The sequence below is a fragment of the Anarrhichthys ocellatus genome, unplaced genomic scaffold (genome assembly GCF_004355925.1).
Source record: "Anarrhichthys ocellatus isolate YVR2014 unplaced genomic scaffold, GSC_Weel_1.0 scaffold47, whole genome shotgun sequence".
NCBI lineage: Eukaryota > Metazoa > Chordata > Actinopteri > Perciformes > Anarhichadidae > Anarrhichthys > Anarrhichthys ocellatus.
Genome location: NW_022280077.1, coordinates 520,948 through 538,007, shown reverse-complemented (window position 1 = coordinate 538,007; position 17,060 = coordinate 520,948). Strand labels below are relative to the sequence as shown.

Sequence of the window (17,060 nt, the reverse complement as noted above, 5' to 3'; positions counted from 1 at the left end):
TGTGTGTGTGTGTGTGTGTGTGTGTGTGTGTGTGTGTGTGTGTGTGTATTTATGATCAAGGGTATGGTGCCTGGGTCTAAGCCTAGGGCAGTAGTGTCATTAACATCTCTGGCCCCGAGTGCCGCCCTCACTGGAGATGTCCCTTTACTGACTGGATAGATGGGATGGGTCATTGCTTCCATCCCTCGCCCAGCCTCTCGCTCACTGTCAATTCTCCTGCCATCACCTTGATTTAGCGTCAAATAACTTATTCAACCATGGCCACAATTTTTTATTTATTTATTTATTTCAGTTTTGCTTTTGAGACACAGATTTCCTCTCATAATGGGTTCAATTTATTTTAGAGGTCAGAGCAAAGAAAAACACCCAGCCCAACAGTAGGAAGGTTAGATACACATTAAAAATGGCTTATTTCACTTCGCCTCCAATAGTCACGACACCACAATTTATTTTTTCAAACGTACAATTACTCAAAATTGAACCCGCAGAACAAAGAAATTGCATTCTCTTCTTTAGACAAACAGATTGCAGAGACAAAAGAAACAAATGTGATTCAAGCGATTCAAATCTTGAGCAGAAAAGCACAAAATACAGTATGACCGAGATGCTTAATGTCATATCTGAATAAATCATCCCAATGTCTTATGAAACAAGGTAAATAATGAAGGAATTATGACCACAGTAACATACTGATTTACCACCAACCTGACAGCCAAGCGAGGCCATTGTATATAACCATTAATATGATATACTGTGGTCTGCATAAGAAATCCGTGTAACACTCATGTTATACTGTTCAGCACCATGGATAGCTCCATGGATAGAGATGCAGGGGAGTTAAAGGGTGTACAGGCATCGGCACAGAACACCAGTCCTAACCATTAGTGGTGCTAGCGTTTACTTAAGAACCCCATTTCCTCTGTGTGTCCCTGTCTGCACTTAGATTGTGTATTTTGGAGTTTCCCCCCCAGGCTGTAAGTTATACGCCTGGTAATAGAGGTCACGAGAAACGCTCATTCACAAACCCCGAGGATACAAAACCCCCATCGCCCACTAAACTTTTCAAGAGACAGCTCAGTTTCAGAATTACTTTTTTTTTTTCCGAAAGGTGGGGGGGGGGGGGGGGTTGGGTTGTCTTGATTTATCAATGCGGTCCGTTCACTGAGTGCCTGCGTCTGAATGGTTCTTTAACGGAGCAGATTTGATCAAGTTTGGACATCAAGATAATGTGCAACATCCTAATAAAGTCACAGTCTCAGAACGTGCATGCACTCAATCGAACGTTGATTCCTGCCGACCGTGACAGCGGCCGTTCCTTAAATTTAATCAAGTGGTTATCGGTGTTACCATGGCGACGGAACAGTAAATGAGTCGCGCTTTCACAACAGCAGTAGTGTTCGTTCGGTTGTACGGAATGGACCGGGACTTGACATGTGGCTTGCTTCCAAGACGTAAAAAAAAAAAAAGAATAAAACTCAGCTGAGCCAAGTCAAGAAGAAAATGTGACAAAAATGTGACTTTGACAACTCTGGCAGCTGACAGTCTGAGTGATTTTCTCCTCCTCCAAAGGGGAAATGACAGAAAAAGTTTCACAATCTCTGCCCTAACTTAGTTGTTTTTTTGTGTGGTTTTTTGCCTAACCTCACCAGGTTTTGAAACCGCAATGCTGTCCTGACAATAGTGCTGTAGTGTCACGTTGCATCAGATGAGCTAAAGCTTACAGGTGTCATTCTGGAGGGAATACACCAACAACGTATATTCTTGTTAAATTCCGAGGTATTCCTGTGTGAGGTGGTCTACCGTTTTCTGTCCAATACTAGATTCCCACTGTACTACGGTCCTTGTCACTGCTAACTTCACTGTGGGCCTGAGGGTGTACAGATCCATGTGCTTCTCCCAGTACACATGTAGTCACCACCAACTGCTTGTACCAGACAGCCAACAACTTCACCAGGAGGGCTCTCTGTCTAGTTTTGTTTGTTGTAAATTTATAAGCAGGCCTTTGGGAATGACATTTTGAAAGATGTGAAGTTTACAGAGGCGGCTGAGGCAGAATAGCCTCTGTAAATTAATGAAAGCCACAATAATCCTCCCTATTCCAGCCTTTTGGATTACCTGACTATTGCGAGCACAATTGCGTGTCTGTGAGTGGAATTTAATGCCCTTGTTTTGTCTCCTTCATTCTCCCTTCCCCCTCCTTTTTTTATTTGTGTGTGTCTCAGGCCCGCGAGAGGGAAGTGGGGAGAGGAGCATGGGTGATAATGACTTGTCAAATTAGAAGCGATGGAACCTGCAGCGAGTGTAAACACAATTTGGAATGTTCAGATGACATTTTCCAAGCTGTATTTCTACTGGGGGAGATTAGCCGAGTGACAGCTCAGCCTGAATCTCCTGGATCACAGCTGCACAATGGAGAGCACCAGCGCACACACACACACACACACACACACACACACACACACACACACAAAGGCAGAGTCAGAAGAAATCACTGGCATTTTAATACTACACAGCAGATTGACACCTGCATAGACAAACACAGAGATGCCCTCACATGAGCACACACATACACACATATACACACATGCATTTGGCTATCTCATGATTTGAAATGCGTCCTACTCTTTCCGGCCTTTCTTCCCAGTCATGGTCCAAGGGGCTTGGCTCAGCCATTCGCGCCGCGTACAGTTTCATGTGTATGTGGCCTGCCCACACCCCGTCAGCATGATGGATGGTGTTCACACACAGCCTTGACTTTATAACTTATACCGACTTTATTTGCATGCGTTTCCATTACCAGTAAAACTGCACATGATGTAGGAGAGCCGCGGCCTTTTTTAGTAGTTATAGGGTATACAGATATTAGGGGCTCCTGTTTCTCGGTGTTCCATTTTACGCATGGCCGTCCTCCCCGGTGCAGCATAAACAGCCACGAGCGCTGCTGCTCATTTCCCAACTTCGCCTGTAAAATAAAGAGCCATTTACAAGGAACAATGTCCCGGTCTGCCACGTCTCCCTCTACGATGCCCCCACTATTGGAGAGATACTATTGAGAGTCCCGAGCGCATCAATTTGGGCCTCAAATGACTTTCTCCAGCTGGCCAAATCCTGACAAGCTTTCTGTTCCCCTTTAAAAAGAGCCTTTTATCACGAAGAGAAAGGAAGAAAGGATGAGCAAGGGAAAGAGAGAGAGAGAGAGAGAGTCAAGTCAAAAAGCTACTGTCTCAGTGACACCCTTTCTCACACAACAGGGGACATTTCTGTTCTATAACGGGTTCTGGTTAATTTGAAGTCAATTGGAGAGTTATTAAAAGGATCTGAGTGAGCGGTGCTGAACTTGGTCAAGGGCAACAAACGCACCCTGGTTTCTATATGAAACGATAGAAAGTGTACTGTCACCTTCAGGCAAACTTGAAAGTTTCTATGATTTGCCTGTAAACTACTTTTAACACTGTACGGTATGTGTAAATTCACGGATTCCATCCTGTTTTGCTTTTTGTACTTATTTAAGCCTCAAATACATTCGCCGGAACACCTGCTTACATTCTGTGGGGCGAATCTCATCGCTGAGGATTTGCTTCCTTTTTAGGTATTGTTTTTTTGCTTATCTCCGAAAGCTTCATGTTGCCTTTGAAATTACTCCAATATGTATGCAAATGTCAAGATCCACGGCCACAAATTAGATTTACTTCATTTCCCTATTGTTCCCATATCCTTCTGTGGTCCTCAGGTGCAGGTTCAGTAGTTTAATGTAACACTGCTATGCATTACAGCACAATTTACAGTGTGTGTGTGTGACAAATAACGTCAGAAAATGAACATTAATAAAGCAAGATGCAGAGGAATGGAGGCTCTGATTTAATTCACATACAGTAGGATGTGATGAGTTATCGCGCTGATGTGGAGAGACCAGGATATATTTTCTGAGCAGAAATGAATAGGGGTTAATGAATGCCTTAATTCATAGGGAACGGGTAGAGGGTCATCAGCTTTTCTTTGTCTTTGAGATGCATTGTTCTACATAACTGCCAAACACAAGAGCAACAAAATATAGCAACAACCTAGAAAAAAATGCAATCGATTTACTATAAAGAAGAAGAGAAAAAGACCGCGATTGGAGCTCAACAGCAATTGCAGCAGACATTAATCTTAGTCCGTGCTTGTACAGTCTTGGGGCGAGCCTTGTTTAATAACCTGGCAGAGAGGCAGTCAATATTAATAGTGTTTCTGAATGTCACAATGAGAGCTAAACCAAGAGTACATCAGAAATGTTTTCGATGCGGGTACTGTAAACACAAAGAAGAAAAGAAGAGCGGTCTTCTGAGTGTTTAAGTGTGAAAGATTTGTTGTTACAGACACAAGGCAGAGTCTGGAGCATAATTAAATTGTAGTAAATCAGCCAGAGTGGAATTAACACATTTCCAAAAGGTTGCGGTAATAGGACACTTCCAAAACAAGTACAAGAATGTTAGCTTGACATAATCGGAGCAAAACAGGCAGGTATAATAAAATCAGATTTTATAGCTCCGTCCACGATGACGTTATCATTACGTTTTATGTTAATATTAATGGATTTTGTAACCTCTAATAGTAGTCTTTGTCTTACTTCTATTTAGGGGATGACACTAAGTGTTGAAACTAAAGTTCCCATAATTTGGGGCTTTGGGGGGGATGTAAACAGGAAGTACAATGATGCGATGGAGTCATTTGGTTATGTCGGGGACTGCAACTTAAGCCCCTTTTTTTTAGGCTCCGTTTGTTCACATTCTTGGCTAATTGGCACCATTGCAATGTGCAGACATATCACTGGGTCACATCAAAGAAACCTTAAAATGTGAATTTATCTATTTTTTTCAGCAGATTCATGGACATTTATTCACAACGGACTCTGGACCTTGGGAAGTGTAAATCACACTGTGTGTTATGACTCGGAGAAGGTGAAGGATTTTGACAAATCTATTAAAAATTACCTTAATTGCCTCCAAGAGCTGTGTTCAGCTGCTGACCGTGTTGATAAGCGGGCCAAATCAGCAGGCTAAAGTACAGTAACTAACTCCCTATTGTTGAAGAACTCCAGCACACACCTGTCCCTTTCGTCGTACTCTGTATCTTTGCCTCATTTCTCTCATGCCCCGCGGGGAATGCGCCCCACCGTTAGAAAACCTCTGGTGTAAAATATTCGAAGCTCTGCGAATAACTGCATTCTCTATGAGTTATGAGGATTAGAATCGACTGCAAGCAGGAGAAGAGGAAACTCTCTACAAACAAAATAACAAGGCTGTGAAAGAAGCAAATGCTAAGCAAATTACTCAACACTTCTTTGAACAGTCAGCAAAAGCAGCCAGATTTGGGATACAATAGCTATGGCAGTGGAGACATAATCCAGGCCTGGCACTGGGCTGTTCGGGGGGGGTAGCTGAGTGGCAGCAGACCTGGCAGAGATGCTGCTTGTTTACTTTGCATATGCAGCCAGTTGCACCTGCCTCTATCTCTGTTTGTTTCTCTCTGACAGCTCTTCCAATCCTTAATTATAGATATATATTATGTGTGTATATGTTTCCATACACTGGCAGACTATAAACTATGGAAGCAGTAACAATGTTAATAGGTTGGTGCATTTCTGCAGCAGCTGTTCGGTTGATTTGTCCCAACATTTTGTCTCGGAGCAACTACTGGCCAGATGACATGACATTGGTTACTGAAATGTGTACTCCCCCACAAACAATCTTGTATTTCTCAAGTGTAGATGCTTTTAAGATGTCTTTTTTTTATAATTCTGTATTCAGCCTCAACTAACAATACATAACAGGAAGCAAACAGGAAGCTGAAGACAGACTACAATGAATACGATGATTCGGTTTTTTTTGTAAATCAATTCAAATAAAAGAAATAGGCACAACATTGTTTTGTAAAGTAAAATCCATACCTGTATTACTATATTTGTTATCCAGTCATGACGGAGAAAGACAAAGACGAAGGTAGATTTCTACAAGGTAGAATGCTTTTCCCTGTCCAACAGTTTTTTTGGATGGACAGCAAAGGTGGTTTGCCACCATCTTTAGAGAGAAAAGATCAGTACCGGCCCACATTTGCATATAAATGAGGAATGGTTAACTGTCAGTGAGAGTGAATGATTTGGAGACAGAGAAATATGAAGCGGCACAGCACAGACGGGAGAGATTAAAGAGTCACATATCAAGTTACTTAGCGGAGTACAAACACAAAGAGAGAGCATTAATACACAATCATGCTTCAGTACAACATATAGTGTTTAATGCATTTATAAATCATTTGAATTCATAAAATATTGCAAAGATAACATTTCAGTTGGTGTACTGTAGATAGACTTGAAGAAAATGAATAAATGATGGCTCATTTGTGATTCTTTTTTCGACTTGCATGCAGAAAAGCTCTGGTATTATTGTTTATTCGGGTCATGTCAGTTCCTCTTTAACCAGATCTCGGGGCCCCACTGGACCAGAGCAGACCAGAACAAAGCCAGGCTACATTAACTTGGTCTGTTCTAGTGTTGTGGATCCCAGACAACAACAGACGAATGACACAGAAAATTACTTTTCTTATCAGGTTGTAAATCTTGCAGTAAATGTCATTTCAACTTCAAAGGCCGAAGTCTGTAACAGCTTACATAATACAGCGATCCTGAACCATATTATCTCATCTAGAGACTAAAGTAGAGAGAGACCAACAGAGAAGGAATGATGCACAGGAAACGAGCCGGTCACTATAACGGATTGTTAAAGGCACCTGAGCTCATATGACGATTAATGCAAGCATGTTTTGTCGTACATTTACTTCTCTGTATATCAAACTGTCACATGTTATCTCAGCACAGAGGACTTACATTGGTAATTAATGCAGCACAGGAGAATAAGATGTAATTTGTCTAAAGATTATTGCTGGTGTTTTTACCTTATTCCAGGGCTTACTAGCACAGTGAACCATTTACTATAGATTCTGCACAATTACCTTCAGGGGTCAGCCACAGTACCTGCACTTCTGTAGCTGGGAAAACCATGAAGATCTATAGTACACCATCAGCCTTTGCCAAAGATCAATAGTGGACCATGCTGTTTCATATTAGAAAATATATATATATATCTCACAGTGTAGTGAACTAAAACGGAATTAGTCGTTATTGTTCTAAATATTGGTTGGAAAGCACCAATCGCGGAGTAAAAAGAGGATTACCAAGCTAGAGAGTCGGCTGCATTGGGAGATAGAGATCAAGTCACGGGCGCAGCGGAGTGGCTGAGGAGGGGAAGGGAAAGAGAAGGAGAGAGACAAGTTATTAAAGAGTCCCGATCTACATATAGATCATTAAATGTCTCATGGCCTGCAAGGAACCCTGCCGCCCACCCAACATCTGATAATTACACTTCATTAGGAGAGCAGGTAGTGGTGAGAGAAGAGAGACCGACTCCTAAGGACGACACGAGAGAGAGTGAGAGAGCATGTGAGGAGGAAAGCCAGGCACACTTGAGGCATATACCGTTGTGAAAGCATAATGGGGTTTTGATTATAGGGGGGAAAGGAAAAGCAGGAGTTGACTGAGTTGACGCGTAGCTCTTGTGATTGTGTACGTTTAGGGGTCGGGTTGCTTGTTTGTGTTTACACATGAGTGTGGGTCAATTCATCGTAAGCGGCCTATAGTTATTGCCATGGTTTAATGTCACAGGAAGACGGACAGGTCTGCCTCGACGCTGAATGTAATAAGGTTTTTGTGACACACACACACACATGTGTTTCCTGTAGCTTGACATCTCCCCCTTGCTGTTGGACCAGCCATACCTATGGCCTACACAGCATGTGATGTAGCAGTGTTAGGGCAGCAGCCGGTAAAGGAGCGCTGCAGCTTATTATGCTGCAGTAAGATTCATCGGGGCAGAGGCCAAGTTCCCTCAGCCTGACAGGCAGCCGGGTGGGAATTTGTCCGTATGGAAACATCCTTTACACTACGGGATTGTCCGAGAGTGGCTGTACAGCATCGCTGCTAAAGGTGTGTTGTCCCAGAGATGCAGGGAGAGATCCTGTATGTGTGTGTGTGTGTGTGTGTGTGTGTGTGTGCTGTCAGCAGAGGGAGAGTGAGAGGTGAGGACTGCAGTATTCCTCCGGCGGAAAGCATCGATTTTCCTGCCCAGCATGGGGATGTGGGGAAATGTCAGCCTCTAATTGAGTTGATAAAACCGTTTTGAGTTTCAGACATAAATATGGTTTCGTCCCAACAAAAGGCCACCGCATTAAACAACTCCCATTTGGGGGTCTGTGAGGAATGAAAGGTCTCCTGGTTTGCACGCGCACGCCCTCGTGCGCGCGGACTTCTCGGGCAGCACGTGTCTGCAAATCTGCACGGTGAAAGAAGCTGACAGGCGCGCCGCAGCTGAATAAAGTGTTCTTTCATTGTGAATCAGGATACAAGCTCGTTAGAATAAACAGTTTTTGTTGTGGCGGGGAGGGCAGAAATGGAGAGTGTGAGAGAGAGAGAGAGAGAGAGAGAGAGAGAGAGAGCGACAGAGGTCATATCCATTAGTGGCGTAGAGGCTGAATAAAGAAAAGGCTGAATGAAGCCTCCGCTGTCCCTGCTGATTAGCAGATTGATATGCAGAGAGAGCAGAGGACTTACCTGCTGCCTTCAATGGAAACTCACTCTAATGCCAGGGGAGGAACAGTTGTGTACGGTTTAGTGCTTTTCTGATGATTATCTCCTAATTAAGGTGCTGGGATCTGGCAGGAGTGTGTTTGGTTATCGGCATGTATGAAAACTAAACTATTGACATTAATACAATTCTTAAAATCAATAAGATTATTAACATATACTGATAATAACGGGGCACCACCCTGGGATCAGGGACCAATAACCAAACTACAAAAGAAGTCTCAAAATTGGTGTTCACTTAAAATGTGAATAGTCAAAGTACTGTTCCACATTCAGAGTGAACAGCAAAGGTTTGAATTTGAGCACGGACCACATCACATACACAGCTAGTGTCACAATACACACAAAGCACAAAGTAGTCCCAGAAAGCTGCTCTTTAGAGTATAACAGAGTTTATTTACTTTTAACAATACTGTTCAAGTCAATCATTTTATAAACGAACAACAACTAATATACAATTCCGAGTATACTTATTAAATCAGCAAACGCGTGTGTGTGTGTGTGTGTTTGTGTGTGTGTGTGTAAGGAGGGGGAAGAAGCGAGAGAAAAAGTAAAACGGAGCAATGAGGTACACGATAGAGGCCACGCTTACACGCCACCTGCATCTGAGATAAGCGTAACAGTTCAACCTATATGTGTGTATGAGTAGACGTTCGTGTGTGTGGGTTACTTTCAACAATAAGGAGAAGGAAAACACTCAAAACAAGGCAGATCCTCACCACCACAGTAATATACAGCAACTGTTACTTTATCACACAGAAGCCCGACTGGCTAACTCAGATTCAGCAGATCAGCACTGGACCTTTTAACTAATAGAGTACAGTTTACCAATTTTACTCACAGTGGCTGATCTAAACACAACACTGTTGTAGCCGCATGGAATAGCACTCTTACCACAGCTTTGACACAACACAATTATTGCAGCAACAACACAACAGTAATGTTTACTGAGCACTATTCAGTACATTACAGTTAAAATTAAAACAAAACAAACAAAAGCGTCTTACTTGAGATTGCTTCGTAGCGGATAGCGTGTTTCTTTGAATTTCTGTCTTCAATTCGGGACGTAGAGCTTCACTAGTTTAGTTAACTGCATGCCGGTAAATCTAAATTTATCCTTCTGACGTTAGGCGGGAAATGCTTCCTTTTACAACCGGCAAATGTCGACCGGAATAGGAATCTAAAACAGTCTATTGTTCGACTAGCGAATGTAGAACTATTCTTAGGGTTTTCTTCAAAGCAACAATGTCGTTCATAAAAAATCGAATTGCGTGGGATGGCACGGAGCTGTAGGTAGCGCTTTACCTATGTTTATAATCTCAGTGACATCATGGCCGTATCACAGGGATCCCTCGTGGCGCCCATGGCCCTCATCCAATGAGACGCCAGTCATGTGGTTTCAACCAAACCTCTCACACAGGTGAGATTCTGACGCCTGATGGGGGATGCCGTGGTTTAACCAAAATCAGGCTGTTGAAATGCCATCTAGGCCCCATTTCTTCTGTTTCAACCACATGGTGAAGTCCCAAAAAAATGCCTAAATGGTCAAAGAAGATAGATGCACAAAATGGAAGTGAATCATGTTGTTTTTTTTCTGGACATTTTCCTCCTTGTTTTTGTGTGATATTTGAATCATTTAGCCATAAAACTCAATTGCCAAAAACACGCATTCCACGCTTGAATTGTCTTTAGTGTTTACCGGTAAGCTGCTAAACGAGTTGTATAATCAAGTTTAAAGTTGTGAAGACACATGAGAGCGCATGTGTGTCTCTTCTGCCTCTATAGGGGCCCTGCTCTCATTATTAGGAATGATAATTAGACAGGGTTTCACACATTGTGTCCTGCACACACACACACACAAGCACACACTTTCGGTCTCTCTCACATTCATATGGAAGCGCACACACATTTGCGGCTTAGCCTACTGGTAATTAACAGACATAATTAGGCAGACAACCGTTCATATAGGGAATGCACGCTCATGCAAACACACGCACATACACACACACACACACACACACATACACACAGACACACATTACTTCCCTGGTAATTAAGAGTATTAATTACAAGCATATCTGTCCCTGTGAGGCTCTCTATCACTCACAGACTGGCACGCAGCAGAGTTCTTATTACTTTATCACACCACACCATCACAACTTCTCTCTCTCTTAGTCTCTCTGGTTACACATGCACAGACATGTACCCGGTAATATACACTTTCTGTATAAACAAATGGTAGCTAATTAGTCAGAGTGATCGCTGGCCATAGGTTAACTTGTGGTAGCTTGGGAATTGAGAGAGATCTGCTGGCTAGAACTACAACAGATCAGGGTGCCTAGTCAATGGCTGTGCCAGTGTCTTTGATTTGTGTCAAATGTTCTTTCAGCTGCTGTGCCCACTGCCTCACTTTTTTTCGCTTCTGCGCTTTTTTCATACTGCAAATTAGGCCGCGAAGTAAAGTTTCTGTATGTATTGCACTTGATTTTATCTGTAAAATGAGCTACTCTAGTTTCACTGCCGTATGCACACTAACCTATGTGGACATGTAGGCCAAACTCTCCAGTCCAGTCAGGGCAGAGTGTCTTTAGAGAATGGATTATTAGCTCAGGTCAAAAACCTGTGGAGACAAAGAGCCAAAGGGAAAATATCTCTACATAGAACTGTTAGAAAAGGAACACGCCTTGCTTCAAGAGCTCGAGGTGCATTCCCAGCTAACGATCCAGCCTTGCACTCTTTGACATTGGAGCTGTGGTGCATCCTCAGCACTTGGAGGAGCATGACAGGTCATTCCCGAATTTGACACTGGTTGCGTGCTGGCCTATTGCAGGATAGTGTCTGAGCGGTCTCTGCAGAGGCCAAGGTGGCGCAAATGTGAGAGCAGCATCAAAATATTAGGGGGGGGTTGAGGAGAGGAGGAATTGCCATCCTCCAAAAGCAGAACATGTTGAATTCCGTGCGATACACACCATGAAAAATGCACACTTGCATACTGTTATAGAGCTTTGTGTGTGTCATCCCTAATAAAGCCATTAAAGTGAGTGCTTTATAATAAATAAATAAAAGCATTATTGTGGGTGGTTTATGACCTGATAATCCTCATCCCACTCATATGTTCTTGTAAAGTAACAGGAAGATGAATAATATCTCAATATTGTTTTTGCTGTAAACATTATATTTCTATGTCACACTGCCACCAATTGTGTATGCGCTGATACATATTTTATTGTCTCTTAATCATTATTTAAATCACACCCTGGTAATGTGTTGATGTATGTCTCCCTCGCCCTCTCTGTTTCTCCGTAGTGGACGGCTGCACAGATTGGTCAGTGGACTACCTGAAGTACCGGGTGCTGCAGGGTGAGCCGGTGCGGCTGAAGTGCGCTCTGTTCTATGGTTACATCCGGGCCAACTACAGCCAGGCGCAGAGTGTGGGCCTCAGCCTCATGTGGTACCGCAGCTCTGGCCTCGGCCACAGCGACTTCGAGGAGCCCATCTCTTTCGACGGCGTGCGTATGAGCAAGGAGGAGGATGCCATCTGGTTCAGACCTGCCGACCTCCAGGACATGGGCCTCTACTCCTGCGTGTTACGGTAGGATGGAGGGAAAAGGGATAGCGCTGGGGATTATTCTATATATTAATTATACATTTAAATGTTCAGTTGAGTAAGTTATCTGCTTTTGTTTTGCTGTAGTTTTTAAAAACCTGTTTTTCCTTTTAAGACATTGTTCAGCATTTTGGGAAAATGCTTATTTGCTGTCTTGCCGAGAGTTAGATGAAAAGATTAATACCACTCACATGTCCGTGCATTAAGTATTGAGCTATAACCTGAAGGTGATTAGCATTGTTTAGCATAGAAACTGGAAGCAGATGGAATCAGCTAGCTGGGCTTTGTCCAAAAATCGAAAAAAACAAGCCTAACAGCAAAACTAAGACCTACAAATTGGCACTTTGTAAAACGGTTTAATCCGTACACAGACAGAAAAGTAAGAAATTACCCAAACAGACAAGACATGTGGTCTTGGTGTCTTCATTTAACTATCAGAAAGAATGCAAAGAAGCATATTTCCCAAAATGTTGAACTATTCCTTTTAACGGGGAAAGAGAATTATATTTCTGCAAAAAATAAACGACCCGTTTCAAGAATGTTCTTGAAAGTGCATGACATTACCTACATGATGATCGTAATTGAGTGATTCCACATATTTATCGTATAGTGCGCTACAGTATAAGCCATGTGAAGTGGCGAGGAGAGATATACAGACAAAGAGATGCAAACAAAAACACCCACACATACTCACTCTTTAGTGGGCCATTACAGAGAGACTCTTCCTAATACATGATGCATAATTATGTGGCAGTAACTTATTAACCTTTACAGTGGAGAACATCCCTCAATAAACGGCTCATTGCAGCTCCTCATTTCAGAGAATTTTTAATAAACCCAGTTAAAGGCCTCTTAAAGACCCAGAGAGGCTTGATGATACATCGAGTGTGACCGGGGGAGTGTGTTTGTGTGCAATGATACCCCAGCTTATACTGCAATTCATTACTGCACTCTGTAGGACTAATCGGGCACAAACAGTGTTGTTTCACTGTAAATTAATATTGTCTTTGATTATTGACAATTTCTTCTAACAAGGCTTGGTTCCTGTTCAAATGTTGATTTATATTCAGAGCACACTTCCACCCTGTAGAGCACTACAGTTGTAAAAAGTGCCCCCAGCTCTGGTGTTTCTGTTGCTCGTGTTGAGCTGGACGGGGGGGATTTCAAACTTCTTAGATACTCTAATCAGAACACTGCGAGAGATTTGCCTGTGAGCTGAAATCAATTTTAACACATGTTAGGGAGTACGCTTTTGAATCACACAATTTAGCATATATGACCTAAACACTCTAAACTAAAACTCCCTACAGGCAAAGACAGGAAAAATATGCCTTCGTCTTTTCTTTGGAGTTCATACAATGAACAAGTAGACCTTGATATGACACCTAAGAATATAACCCTCATTGACATTCTTCGGGATGGACAAATATTTCACAACCATATGGCTTAATGAAGCAACGCCTCTCTGACATATCGTCAAAATTTGGAAATGTACGGTAGGCTTTGTAAATGTGGGCTTTATTCACCCTGCTTTATTGCAGGACTGATTGATTTATTGTTCGATTTTCCTAAAATGCATTATGCACCCAATAAACTGGCAGCTTTTGTGTATATTTCTAAACCTTAATGGGTTACTCTGTTTTAAAAATCTCATCGTTAATACATGCAATTAAAAGCACATTACATGCCACTGGAACTGTACAGCATGTCAGAATGAGCATGTAGAGTGTGTGTCATATTCCTCATGATATTTCAATGTGAATTAGTCCTCAGACCTTATTCAGTGGCTTCAATGACCTTCTATGTTGTGCATTTTTTATAGATGAATAATTTATTGCAATTAGATTACAATATAACAAACCAATGTTGTATGTATGTCATTACATGCAATGCTACGTTCTATATCACCAAGACTCAAGAGTAAATTAAAACAACAAGTCTAACAGAAACCACTTGCTGCAGCTCTGTCATGCATTTTGGGCTCCAACCAGCAGCTTATTTTTGTAGGCCGACCCCAGAAGTTAGCATAGCTAACATGCAACTAGCACGGTTCCCTCAACAAAAAGCCAGTGGGATTTTTATTGCAGAAATAGCCTCTGTGGTAAACATAAGTTTATGATACATACATGTTTTGTTCAGCAAGATAATATGCACAAATTAACACTTTTATGATTTTGAAAGCGTGAATGAAGTCGCCAGAAGAAAGAAGGTACTGTTAGTACTGTTAGTAAATGAATCACGGTGGCATGAGCATGAGTACACAAACAACGTTGGGAAGGCGGACTAGTCGGCATAATAACGTTTTGTAGTCTCATTAAGCCACTTGTTAGGTTTGCAAACTTCTTTTTTTTAACAGCTTCAAAATTTAACAGCATAAAACGTTAAAAACCCTTAAACTTGTGTTAACGACAGACCTTATTTCAGACATCTTACCAAAAACCTATTAAAAAAACATTGACCTAGAGACGAGGGAACCGGAAATGCAAAAATGCTGACTCACTTTTGAGTTTTAGGATCGATTACTGCACCACTATATAGCTTACTCTGTGAGTCCACAAAAATTAAAACAAAAACACGCGACCACCTCATGCTCTGCTGATTGTAGTCAATGAGGAAGTGTCCTTAAACCTACACTCTCTCTTTGGTTGCACAAAGAAGTTCAATTGTATCAAAGTCTGTGAGAAAATGACCCGACTTCTCACTTGATTTATTCCCTCAGTAAACATTGTAAACATGAGTTGTTTAGTTTCAAGTCTTCTTCAATACAGTATGATGCTCATTTAGTAAATTATGATCCCATTTAGAGTAAAATAGACCATAAAGAGGAGTGTGCTTTAGGGCGGGTTTACTCTGATTGGCAGGTTGCTGCCACTACCAGAGCCGTATATGGCGTCTCTACGTCACTCCTCCGCATTCCAAAAATGGTAACTTCTGTTCATTGGTTGCAAAAAACACCCAACATGGCGACGACCGTAATTCAAGATGGTGACAGCGAAATCACCTTCAAAACGGCATTCCAGAAACCAATGGGTGATGTCCCGTTGACAACGTCCACATCTTATATATAGTCTATGGTTCATACTCATGAACCGTTTGTCGTAGACTCTTGTTGGAGGCGGCATTGCACTCAGCAGAGTTCCTTTTTCATTAGTGATGTTTTTCCCCGCCCCCTACTCTTTAGCCACGCCCTCTTCAAACTCATGAATCGCTTGTCAACACTTGTGGAATCACGAATGTGATTGGTCAGGTTGAGAAGCTTGTGATTCCTGTTGTTTGTATGAGAAGAATGGAAGATGCCTTCCAGACAATTTGGTGGCAGCGATGGCAATAAGCTACGTAGAAGCAACAATGACCGCACACTACGCTACATTGATTTTATTGTTTCACAATTTAATGTGATCTTGATGTAAACCTCCTCAAATTATAGCGGATAGTCAGCACTTTAGAGCCATAGCTGTGTTTCCTTTCTAATCTAGTGCGCTTGAGTACAAAAGCCAACACAACAAAAGATGTGTCACTGCCCTAATACCGTCTGACTGCACTGTATATATGGCAGGATAGTCTCCAGTAGCTCTAGGCGTACTGTGTACTGTCTATAAATGTACGTAAAGGCCCCTGTGTTAAGTTTAACTTTTTTACTGAAGCCCTGTTTTACCCAGACAGAGATATGGAGGCGCACTCTTTGGGTGCTGCATGACTGTGTGCATGTATGTAGTTATCTTTGTCCTTCTCTCTCTGAAAATGTAAGTCTAATCGGCAGTTTTCATGTGAAGGTGACTTAATTTACATAGCAATCTCTATGTGCTCCCCCTCCCTTTCACCCCTTTGCTCCTTCTCTCTTTCCCCTGCATGTCATCTCACTTAGGGCCTGTAACATCGATTCATATCATCAATATGTCTTCCTCCCTCTGCCTCTCACGCAGCCTCAGTCCCACTACATTTCACCTGATAAATTACTTTATAATGGTTCTAGCAACGAATCCGTGTTCTGGAGAAGGTGCAACCATGTGTATTTTCGTACCATGATTACGTTATCCAACATGGGGCGAAATAATGTGTGGAGAATTACAGCTAACGTGAGCCACAGACTAATATCCAAAGCAGCTACACTCAAATAGAATGTGACAGACGTGAAAGACACCACAGGACTGTGCATCGACCCCCGGCTGTCCATCAATCAGGCGCCACCCCTGACACCTTCCCACAATGTTGTGAATATTTAATACGTAAAAATGTCTCCCTTTGGCTCCCTGGGGACTTTAATGGCTCAGGTGCACGACTGTGAGAGGTCATCTCTGATCGTCCTCCCGTTATATCAACAAGCGCCGCGGGTCGACTTTGTAGGTGTGTTAATTTGCCCACCCGTGCGTGCATGCTTCCACACGTGTGTTGGTGCATGTGCGTTTGCATGGTCGAATTTGTTCTGTGGACAAATGTATTATCCAAGTGTACTCTGTAAGCCTACAGCACCGCGTCTTCCCACTCTATTCCCTCCAGTAGGGAGGCATTGAGTCGATAATGTTAGATATCAGCACCAAGAGGGCATTGCTCTGTTGCAATATCTTGCATCTTACTTTTGCTTCTTACAGCATTTTCCAGATGCCCTTTTAGTCATCTTATGTTGTAGAAGTATACAGTATCTTGTTTTTTTTCTCTTTCCAAGTAGCTATTCTCCTTCTGTTCCTCTCATCGCTATCTCTACTCTGTGCACATAGCCACATTTGTCTTTAAAGTGTGTGTGTGTGTGTGTGTGTGTGTGTGTGTGTGTGTGTGTGTGTG

General features: G+C 42.3%; 1 protein-coding gene across 2 annotated transcripts in view; it reads left to right on the top strand.

Annotated features, from left to right (window-relative positions):
* The window catches only part of il1rapl1a (interleukin 1 receptor accessory protein-like 1a), a 150,697-nt gene that overhangs the window by 49,866 nt on the left and 83,771 nt on the right, over positions 1 to 17,060 (top strand). For both annotated transcript variants that reach the window (XM_031869395.1, XM_031869396.1), the window contains exon 3: positions 11,981 to 12,266. In XM_031869395.1, the coding sequence (XP_031725255.1) occupies positions 11,981 to 12,266 (286 nt within the window). The remainder of the gene's footprint in view (positions 1 to 11,980; positions 12,267 to 17,060) is intronic.